General features: G+C 47.5%; 1 protein-coding gene across 2 annotated transcripts in view; it reads left to right on the forward strand.

The window, feature by feature from the left end:
* The first annotated feature begins 668 nt into the window (after window positions 1-668).
* Elovl6 (ELOVL fatty acid elongase 6) overlaps window positions 669-11647 on the forward strand; it is a 97304-nt gene continuing 86325 nt past the window's right edge. Inside the window, exons 1-2 of one of the 2 annotated variants that reach the window (XM_013023725.1) lie at window positions 669-758; window positions 931-1051. In XM_013023725.1, coding sequence (XP_012879179.1) covers window positions 963-1051 — 89 coding nt within the window. In that variant the 5' untranslated portion in view covers window positions 669-758; window positions 931-962. The remainder of the gene's footprint in view (window positions 759-930; window positions 1052-11647) is intronic. The other variant, XM_013023726.1, reaches the window with a different exon arrangement.

The following is an 11647-nucleotide window of genomic DNA, read 5'->3' on the forward strand; positions in this document are numbered from 1 at the left end:
ATCGGCACGTGATCCAAGAACTCAGTTCCCCCACCCATCCTTCAACGTGCTCCGAAGCCAGAATTCCTGGGTGTGCGCACGGGGGTGGGGATAGGATTTGGGTTAGGGGAGGGAGGTGGGGGGGGCAGAGCGTGCCCTTCTCCATGCATAGGTGCCTGGCGTTCTCTGGCCGGAGGAGAGTGAGAGAGCGAGCTGGCAGGTTTTACTATTTCCCAATTGTTTACTCGCCCAAAGCAACCAGGTCCACGCGTCTGAGCTGAGCCTCAGAGCTTAGCAGCAGCTAGGGTGAAACTTTACTCAGAGGCTGGGCCAGGCGGCCCAGGAGGTGGGGATGGGGTGTTTTTAATCTGTGGGAGTGTGGGGGTGGGTGAGGAAGAGGGGTGTGGGCAGGAGGAAGACCTCCAGGCCACTTCCTTCCTCTCTCGATGCCCTGCCCCCCTCCCCCCATTCGGCCACCACCTTGGTATAAACAAAACTGCCCCCTCCCTGGAGGCGGGGAGAGGTCTCAGCCCTAGCAAAGGGTTAATTTTTCCGGATCGCACGAGGGGGAGGAGATTTCCCCGTAGACGCGTAAAAAAGCGTGGTGGACAAACGTTGCGGGCACTAAGACCGCAAGGCATTCATTTCCTCCTCCGGTGGATGCGGACGCGGGGAGGAGGCGAGCCCGCGAGAGCAAGCAAGCGAGCGAGCAAGCGAGCGAGGAGCTGGGAGCCGAGGCTCAGGCAATGCTCAACAACCCTGGATGTAGCTGAGGAGAGGTTGGGGAAGAGAGGCGGACGGCGGGGGTCGGGTGGAGGGGGCTCGATGGGGAGGAGGGGAGAGGGAGGGGGGACCTTCCATGGGGGTGGGGTAGTAAGGGGAGTCGGGAAGCAGCCAGGAGAACGAGCCCTGGAAACCCAGCGCTTTACGGATGGTTTTATTCTGTGTTAGAGAGCACGCATCGACTCCGAAGATCAGCCCCAATGAACATGTCAGTGTTGACTTTACAAGAATACGAATTCGAAAAGCAGTTCAACGTGAATGAAGCCATCCAATGGATGCAGGAAAACTGGTAAGGTGATGGGGGTTCGCGTGTGGGTGACACCCCGCTCTGGGGTGCGCGTTCCCTCCCTCCCACGTCCCCCCTCCCCAACCTCGGAATGCATTCATGTCGGTCCTTCCCCTGGCAGAGGCGTGTGTGAATGGAAGTGGCTGGCCCGAACCAGCCCCTGGCAGAGTTCTTGGGGAAGGGTTGATTTTTATTGGGGGGGAGGGTCCTTTAGGTTTGCAGGAAGCACACGGTCCCGGGTGGGGGTGTACCTGGGTGCCAGCCGCGGGTACCCTGGCGTCTATCTTATCTTCATATAGCTTATATAACATAGAACATATATGTGCGCTTGGGCGAGAGATGTCTGCTCGCCCAAGGTGGGAGACACAGCCGCAGTCCACACACCCGAACGGTGCGACCGCGGCTGGCTGAACTCGCGATTATTTGCGTGCTTTTTTGGGGGGGAAGGGGATTGGTGGGCTTGGTCTCTAGCCCCCCCCCCACACCAGAGTGTGCGCGGCAGTGGAGGGAGGACCCGATCCCCGGCTCCCTGTAACCCTGTCCCTGCCACCGCGCACCGGTCCGCGCTGTCTCCCCATCCCTGGCGTCCTTCCTTTCTCCTTGGCGCTCGCCCACTTCTCGGCCCCGGCTCTTCACTGCCGCTCCCAGGGCGGATGCCAGGTTTCCAGGGGACTCCCCCCCCTCCCTGCCCTGCGGCTCCCCCCCACCCCCACCCACCCCGGGGCCCCCGTGGCTGCCGGATTTCTTTTCCGGTTTCAATGGAGACCTCGGGGGAGTGGAAGGGAGGCGGAGAGGAGGAGGAGGGGGGGGGGACGGGACAATGAGCGGTGTAGTACAAATGAATGAACCCGAGCGAGCGAAAGCCACGCCATGATGAAGTTTCTGTTGTACGGAAACGCCTTTTGGACACACTCCCTTCGAATTCAGAGCCAAGCTGCTGATTGGCGTTCGGGCGCGTGGCTTAGACGCCCCTCGGTCTGCAGAGTCCTTGGGAGGGGGTGGGGGTGACTAGGGGAGGGGGAGCTCTCTGTCTCAGAAGTTTTGGGTCGTAGTAGGGGAGGAGGGGGGAGCCCCATCTTTGTTGACTGTGTGCCCTGCGCCGATCATGTAGAAAATCCCCGGGTGGGAGGGGATCCGGTGTCACCTTGCCACACTGACCGGGGGAGGGTGTGCGCGCCTGGCTTTTCCTCCACGTTTCTTCTCCACCTCTTAGTCTGGTCTCTGTAAGCTATCCCACGTTTTCCGGCGCCGATCCAACTAGCCGATCGCCTCCTTGATGGGGGTGAGGGGCGTCGGGGCGCGGGGAGCTTTGGCGCCGCGCGCGCGCGCGCGCGTGCACACGCCCAGCCCTTCCCTCTCCTTCCATCATCAATGGGAAACCTGAGACTCGGGCGAGTCCCGGGCCAGGGGGGGGTGGGGCGGGTTGGTGAAGGGGGTTCAACTTCCTCTCGTCCACCGCCCTCAGCTTCCTAGAGTCGCCCCGGCCCGCCTCGGGAGGTGCGGCTGGCGGCCACCGCCTCCTCCCGCCCCGGCAGGCATGTGCAGATCCGGCTGTCCAGGCCGGGGTTCCAGCGGGGTGGCGGACGCCGCGGGCTGGCAAGGTCGGCGGTGTGGTTGGTGGCCGCGGCCGGCCTGGGGACCCCCGATGGTCGCGTGTAGACGGCGCCGGAGCCTTAGAGGACGGGCTCGATCCTCTGGGAAGGACCGGGAAGTGTGGGCAGGCACGTGGGGGTGCAGGGCTGGGTTCCCATGCGGGCCCTCCGGAGCCCGAGAGGCCGAGGTCCCCGGGATTGAGCCGGGAATGCACTTAGGTACTTGCCAGGCTCCAAGACTCGGTCCGATCGGGGGTGGGGAGGAGCGAGGGGGGTTGAGGATCTGCTGGGGGAAGACCTGGGCATTTCGGACGCCCGGCCCGGCCCCTCCGGGATCCTCCAGTCCCTGCACTTCCTCCTCCCGCGGAGGGGGTGGCGCTGAAGGCCCGGGGCGCGCGGCGGCCCCGGCTCGCGCACCGCTGGAGGCTGCGTTCTGGCTCCAGGCTGGTCACACCCTCTCTCTCTCTCTACACACTCCCCCCCCCCCCCCCCCCCCCCCCCCCGGGGAGCCCAGGTGCTGTGCCTTTTCGGTCGTGTCTCTCACCTGGCTGCGTCCCTTTCCGCCGCGCTTTGGCTGGCTGATGGAATTCCCTATCCGTTGCCAGCGCCCCCCCCCCGCACCCCCTTTGGCATTCCCACTTAGCTATTTGTCGCCTTTTCTCTAGGTGTATACTTCCTCTGCCGGCCCCTTAAACCATCTCCGGCCCTTGGATCCATTCACTTACGGAGTTCCCTGAGCCAGACTGGTTCTGGCCCTCAGGAGATTGAGGGGTGGGGGTGGGGGGGCAATCACACCAATCTCCAACTTCTGTTTGTGAACCTCTGACGACTTTTTCTTCCACGCTGTTTTCCTCTACCTTTCTTCCCCCAGGATCTTTTCCTTACTCTTTTTATTTATTTGCATGGAAATTTACTTCTGGGTCTGTGTCCCTCCCTCTCTCACCCACCCCAGCAGAATGGCAGCGCCCTGGGGACAGGCTCCGGGCTGCATTCCATTCTGGGTTTGGCGAAGCAGCTAGCAGAGTGTTTTGTACCTGGCTAATAATGACAAGGTACTTACTGTCCAATAACTCCTGGGGAATGGTGCCGCTTTTAAGGCCAGTGATAACCTGTAAATACTCAGACCTTGCCTTCTAATTCATACTGTTGGGTGTCTTATCCCTCCCTGCCTTCTGCTTCCTGTTGACTCTGTTCTTGGATTACGCACCACACTGCTCCCTATCTTCTGATTTCGAAGCTTGTCTTAGTTTCTTCCAATAAATGCTGGCAGCCCCGCTTATAAGAACTCTCCTCACCTTCCAAAGAGCCTTACCATCCTCCATGTCTTGAACCAGGTAGATGAGAAAATGAATCTTTTTCATTTTCTTGGTTAACAGGAACAAGGTAAATACATAATCGATGCCTAGAGTTGGGATGGTGGAATCACAAAATATCTACGCTGATGGTCACCTCCCCCCACTTACTTACTCTCTTAAAATAGTTTTCTAGAGGAAAATCACTAATAAGGCTTCGATCTGCTCTGTTTCTTCAGAATTTATTTATAGCTATTCTTTAAGAAAAACAAAACAACTCATAGACCTAGCCCCAAACAATGGTTAAAATTTGGGGAATTGACAATGTGTCTCTTTAAGAATGAGTTTGTTACAAGGTCTCTTGGAGAATTGCAAAGACAGTCGCTAGTACATAGTTGCACTAAGCTAGCATCAGATCGTGTTAAAGAGCCCGTTAAAACAAGATGAGTTTGTTAAACATGCCTTAGATAAACGTACTCAGGGAGTGAGTTTGCATAAACTAAAGAGCTGGAACTTAGACATAGTTATGGAGTTATTATTGCTGCTTTAATGTTTAACTTGACACTGGCCTAGATAGGGCATAAATATTATTTTTTTACTTTTATAGGAAATTGTTTCCTATAATAGATTAGAATAGAACTGAAATGCAAATGAGTAAGTATGTTCTCTTAGAGAACGATCCAATGGCACATCTTGAAAGTATATGCCCAGTTAAAAATAATACTGTGTAAAATCTGGCTAGAGTTTCTTACATGAGGTGTGTGTGGGGGGGGGGTAGGGTTGGGGAGAGATGCCTGTTTTTAGCTTCAAGGAACCTTTTTTTTTTCCTTTTAGTTCCAAATTCACACTGAAAAGCCCTTGTGATGATTACAGCTTGAAAATAGAGACATTCTGTTCTTTTATGAGATGTGTGGCCTTTTCCTGTTATTTTCTCTAAGCTGATTTAATTTTGTAAGTACAGCCAGCAAGGGAGGAAAATACCTTGTGATCAGTAAGGTGACACTAAATTCATTGAGTGAGAAGGAGCAGGGCTGTAGCTCTGTCTTCTCTCAGCACTCAGCCAGGTTTGTGCTAACTACACTGCATGCTAGCTGCTCTGGTTGTAATTGTCTGGCCAATGATGATTATCTTCTGATGTCGGCTGACATGATGTTCACCAATAGGAAAGCAGGAGGCCTGTGCTGACTGCTGTAACATTATGTATGTGAGGTGATGTCACCAGAGGGCTTGCCTAGCACCTCTTGAAGCCCTCCCCCTCTGCTGGCATCCCCCCACCCCATCCAGCCTTTCAATACTTTGTATGTTTTTCTGACCTACCCTCCCCCCCTTTTTCCTGGAGTGGTGGTCAGAAGGCTTTTTGCTTTTTTTTTTTTTGTTTTTTGTTTTGTATTCTGGATTATAGGATTATAAAACAGGAATTTAAAAAATTCAGATACTATCCCAGTGGAAGAAACCTTTCTACTCACCAGTTTATGTTGACCTAATTTAAAAAAGCAAAACAAAAAGACTGAAAGAAGTCGCGCCTCTGTATATACTTCTATGGGAGGTTTAGAAAATAACATGGTGTTCAATGTTTAATTATTAAAGAAGATGAAAATAAACATGCTTAACCAGTATGAACACATAAAAACATAAATAAGGTTGACAGACCTTTTGAAATGAAGCCTAGCATTCGGCTGTTGTTTTTCCTGTACTGAGAATTGCTTTGCTTTGCTCCCTTAATTCTGCTCGCATGTATGTGAATGGGTAAATCCATTCTAGGGAGTCACTGAGGTGGTACAGAAGAAGCAAAAGTACTCATTAGCATTAAGGCAGATAGGATTTGAGTTCCCTGTCTAGGTAAGCGCTTGGTCTATGTGGGCCTCTTAATTTAGAGTGTTACAACGCATATTACTGAGTTTAGGATTGAAAAATCCTAAGTGTAAGGTATAACTTTTAGTTATCTTTCAAGAAACAATGTAGATTCATGTAATCCTTATTTAGGATTCCCAACAACATATACCAGCTTAATGAAAATTAGTTTGCAATTCACCATCCAGCTACGTTTTTGCATCACTTGCCATGTGGTGATGATGATGATGATGATTTATAAGCATTTTTCCCTTTGGAACTTGAATGTCTTTTTGCTGGTTGCTTTTATGTTGATGACTCCAAAACTTTCAGGGTACACATTAGAATTTAGCTCCTCCAATCCGTCCACTCCATAGCCAAGAGCTACTATACCTACCTACTTTCTTTTCTTTTCTTTTTTTGTCGGCTCTGGGGTTTGAACTCTGGGCCTGGGTACTGTCCCTGAGCTCTTCAGCCGAAGGCTAGTAGTGCTCTACCAGTTCAGCCACAGCACTACTTCTGGTTTTCTGGTGTTTACCTACTTTCTTTTTTTTTGGGGGCGGGGGTCCGGTCGTGGGGCCTGAACTCTGGGCCTGGGTGCTGTCTCTCAGCTCAAGGCTAGTGCTCTACCACTTGAGCCATAGTGCCACTTCCGGCTTTTTTCTTTTTGCTTATGTGGTGCTGAGGAATTGAACCCAGGGCCTCATGCATGCAAGGCAAGCGCTCTACCACTGAGCCACCTTCCCAACCCTGTGTTTTCTTTTGTTAGACAAGCTCAGGCCTTGACTTAGGAAAGCTACCTCTACCAGATGTCTTATTCCTGTTGATGAGCCTGGGAAATGAGTGACAACATCCTTTGGCTTTAGTGTAATGTTCAGTCTTAAACTTCATTTCTTTATCCAAATTCTTGTATACAGTAGGGGCAAATGTGAACTATTGGCATAGTTGTTCAGAGAAGAATATAAAACAGCATCTCTAATTGTATTTAACCTCCAGTAATTCCATTTACAGATAACCCTTAAATACAACCAGTATTGCCTAGCTAGGTGCCAGTGGCTCATGCCTGTAATCCTAACTACCAGGAGGCTAAGATCTGAGGATCAAAGTTCGAAGCCAGTCCAGGCAGGAAAGTCCATGAGACTCTTATTTCCAATTAACCACCAGAAAACCAGAAGTAGTGCTGTGGCTCAAGGGGTAGAGTACTTCCTTTGAGCTGAAGAGCTGAGGGACAGCGCCCAAGAGTTCAAGCCCCATCACCCACTAAAAAAAAAAAAGATTTCCTGATGACTGAGAGCTGTTCAATAATAGAGGGTAGGGAGGAGGGGGAAAGAGAATGAGCAAAGGGTTAAAGTACTTGACATGAATGTGAGATACCATGGTGAGACCCGTTGGAACAATTAACATGCACTTAAAAATGAATGATAGGAATGTAAAAGAGCTGCTGTGGGAAGGGAGGGTGAATGTGATTGAAATACTTTATGTACCTGTGGAGTTCGTTGAGATTGGTTAGGGAAGGGAGCAGAAGGGGTAAATCTGATCCAGGTACACTGTAGGCATATATAATATCCTGATGCAACTAATTGATGTTAATATGTATACTTCAATTGTAAAAGAGTATTGCTTGAGGATAAGCACTACATAATTTTGCAAGTTTGTTGTGTAAGAATTATCCCAAAGAATGGGACCATGCAAGTCTCTTAGTTCATGTGTGTACTTATCATGATTTGTTTCCGTAGTGAGGGCTTCTGATTTTTAGCTTTGAGGTTATTTGTTGCTCGTGGATTGAGTGACAGGCTTTATGGTATCCTACAGAATGAAAAATAAATTAGATAAATTGGGCATGCTGGCGGGAAGTAATTTTGCTAGATAGTGACTCATGCATGGCTTTCTCATACTTTTATTCAGTTATCTTCAAGCTTTCATATTGCATGTTTTTCACTGACATAATGAATTTTATATATGAATGTGATTATATTTTATGTGAAATAACTCCTCCCTAGGTAAATTTGAGATATTTTAGTTCAGTTCTTATTACACTAACAGCTATCCTAGAAGCAAGTTTTGAGATTCTGAATTGACTTTTTAAAAGTTTTTCTTCTTAATAAGTTTTTATATTTCCCATATTAATTGTGCAAAATTGCGGGTTTCATTATAACATTTTTTTGGGGGGGGTGTTGTGGGGCTTGGACTCTGGGCCTGGGCGCTGTCCCTACGCTCTTCAGCTCAAGGCAAGCGCTCTAAGGCTTGAGCCACAGCACCACTTCCGATTTTCTAGTGGTTTATTGAAGATAAAAGTCTCATGGACTTTCCTGCCAGGGCTGGCTTTGAACCACAATCCTCAGATCTTAGCCTCCTGAGTTGCTAGGATTACAGGCATGAGCCACCAGCGCCCGGCCATTATAACATTTTCATGCTACTATTAACTTTTAATGGACAGTGTTGAGAATCTTTCCTTTAAAATTCTGGAGGCTATCTTTGTTAGAGTACAATTTATACCTAGATCAGACAGGTGTCAGTGGCTTATTCCTATAATCCTAGCTACCTAGGAGACTCAGATCTTAGGATCAAGGTTCAAAGCCAGTTCAGGCAGGAAAGTCTGAGACTCATCTCCACAAAAAGCTCGAGGTGGAGCTGTGCGTCAAATGGTAGAGTGCCAGCTTTGAGTAAAAAAGACTAAAGTACGTACGGCTCCCAGGCCCCGAGTTCAAGCCCTAGACCCAGTATGCGCGCGCACACACACAAAAGATAAGCCTACATCACATAAATGAGCGTATGGATTGCATGTGCTCATAGTACATATTAAGTGATTTGAAATATATGAAAACTGACACATGAAAGGTAATTTATCTGCTTCTTGCTAAGACGAGGCTATTTTGTTGAGCTAACCAGATGTCTAAAATTCAGCACAAAATAAGTCCAAAAAAATTGTCCATGGTGAAAAAACTCTAAATATTATGATTTAAACAAGTATTTTAAAGCTACAGAAAATGAGCATTTAACACTTAGATTTACCCCAATTATTGCTAAATTTTAAAATCCCTTTGATATGGTTAGTAATCACTGAGATCCTCAACTTTTTCTTGTCTTTATATGCTGAGTTGCTTAGCTCTTTCTATACAGTGAGCTTAAATAATGTGAGGCTCACTCACCTTGAAGTAGTGCAGCTGACTCCACAGGAGAAGCACTTTGTGGAAATCCAGTGCTTTGAGTCCAGTGCTTTGAAGTTGAGAATTTCATGATGTTGGGTTGGAGGCTTGGGGGGAGAAGAGGGAGACATCTGATTAAAAGATGTGTTTTTTTGAAGAAAAAAGTGACTTCGATCATAGTTTGTGGGTGCTGTGTACATTTAAGAGAGGAACTAGCATTGTAATGAGAGGGTAGGAAGCTCAATAAAAGGTGTTTTACAAGAAAAAAAATATTGTAAATAGCAATCTGTACAGCTTCCTTTCAACTTTATGAGTCGTAGGTACAAAGAACTTGGATCTGTGTAGAGTCTCTTCAGTAGTAATAGTATTGGTCTAGCTACTCACTGACTGCAAGCATCCATTTTTAAGCATCGAACAGTTTTAATCCCCTTGACCACTCTTACTATATTATCTTTACACAGCAGCAAACAGGCTCTGAGGGACTTGCTTCTAGGGACAGACAAGAAGGTATGGCCTTTAGGCCTTCAGAAGGTTTGGATAGATGAGTGTCACACAAGCCCCAATCATCCCTATTCATAAATATTCATTTAATGAAACAATGCCCTTGAAAATCTTGACTGCCATCACAACATCTTTTTTTTTTTGTCAGTTGTGGGGCCTGAACTCAGGGCCTGGGCGCTGTCCCTCAGCTCTTCAGCTCAGGGGTAGCACTCTACCACTTGAGCCACAGTACCACTTTTGCCTTTTTCTGCTTATGTGGTGCTGAGGAATCAAACCCAGGGCCTCATGCATGCAAGGCAAGCACTCTTACCACTGAGCCACCTTCCCAGCCCCCATCTCTGTGGTTTTTATAAAAGTCAGTGGTCTTGTATTTGTCTCTTAGAATTGTCACCAAACGCACGGAAGCGTGGTACAAACTGGAGTAAGCAATCAGGAAGAATCTCACTGCTTTCTGAATATCACTTGTTGAGTGTGGCTTCATACTTCTAGTTTCAGAAAGTTGATTATCAAACTCTTAATTCAGTTTTCCCTAAAGGAGGAACCATGACACAGATTTGAATTCGGGGCATATCTTCTCAAGCTTTGGCTTGTAGTAAGCTTTCCACCTGCTTCTCTGTGGGTAATTTCACACACTCAGCGTGGGTCTAGACTCTGGGAGTTTGAGTTTCCACCTGGTACTGCCTGCAGCTTGGCTTTCCTCCCTTGAGTAGGATTTCCTAGGCTCTGCCGGCTGCCACTCACTTGACTTAACCCCTGTGCAGATTGGAAATCTTCCCTCTTCTGAGAGGTTAGCGCCCACAGTATTAAGGCTGAAACAGTGCTTTGTATTTTGTTTTTTTGTTTTTTTTTCTTTTTAAATTCTCTTCTTGATCTAAAAGTGAAAGCTATTTATAGGAAAAAGAAATGAAATACAAAGGTGTAGGAAAGAAAATCCCTTTCATCCTTATTCCTGCAGACCTATTTCCATAGTTTTAAGTGGAAAAGTCCTGTCGTTCATTACATAACAACAAAACAACGTCAGACCTGACATTCCTGTGCAGTCTTCTTGCCTTTCCTGCTCTGTTGCTCCCTCCCCCTAACCCCCCAGCGCACCCCCCCACACATAATAAATGTTTTCCATGTACTAAAACTCTAGCCGCAGCGATTACTTGATATTTTATTGTTGGACTTCCTGTGGAAAACCAATCTCAATACTTGAATATGTTTTTAGTATTTTGTTATGAGAAATAATCCTCAACCTTTTTATTTCCTCCTTGGTGGACTCATTTTGCAGGATTGGCAAGCAATCTGTTGCTGCCCTGTACCCTCAGCCTCTAGTGAAAATCCGGATGTATTAATCTTTTCAGTGACCTGAGGATTTCCTTTTGATAAATACAAATTATAGTTTTCAGAAAAAGATTTCTTCCCCCATAGCATGCTGGGATTTGAACTCAGGACCCATGCATGCTAGGCAGTCATGTTGTCCCTTGAGCAAAGCTCCATCTCCTTTAATTTAGTTAGTTTTTGACTAAAGTTGCACATTTTTGCCTAGGATCAACCTGGGACCACATTCTTGTCTTCACTTCCCTGTTTACAAGCAGCGTGTCAGTTGAGAGGAGGGTTAGATCTCATTGAAATTTTGTTCCAGTTGGTCTTCTCTCCCAGCATGTATGTGACCATGCCACACCAATATCCTCTTTGAAATGTATTTGATAGCTACAGGTAAGTGGATGTCTACAAAAGTTGAGCCAATTTACATTCTGATTAAGAAGGAAGTAGTCACATCCTTCTCGCTGAAGATGATCACGTGTTAAAATACTTACATTTTTTTATTGTTATTTTAAAGGTGATGTACAGAGGGGTTACGGTTACATAAGTCAGATAAAGGGTACATTTCTTTTTGGACAATGTCACTCTTTCCCTCAAACTCCTCCAGCCCCCCCCCACACAAGGTGTATAGTTCTCTTTCAACAGTGTCCAGTGACACAGTTAGCATTTTTTACCCTTTCTCCCTCCATTTCTGCACTCCCCCTTTACCCTCCCAAAGACAGACAAATGACCAAAGGAGACAAAAAGAAAAGAAAAATGGCAACAAAGTAATCTTGAAAGCCAAGCATAGTGGGGTATGCCTGTAATCCCAGCTATTTGAGGTGTATATAAGAAGAGCATGGTCCAAGGAGATCCCCAGGGGAGAATTTGCGATCTTACTGAGAAGAATAGCTAAAAGCACAAAGGGCTGATTTCTAAATGGGGGGGGGG

Source organism: Dipodomys ordii, unplaced genomic scaffold (genome assembly GCF_000151885.1).
Source record: "Dipodomys ordii isolate 6190 unplaced genomic scaffold, Dord_2.0 Scaffold70, whole genome shotgun sequence".
Taxonomy (NCBI): domain Eukaryota; kingdom Metazoa; phylum Chordata; class Mammalia; order Rodentia; family Heteromyidae; genus Dipodomys; species Dipodomys ordii.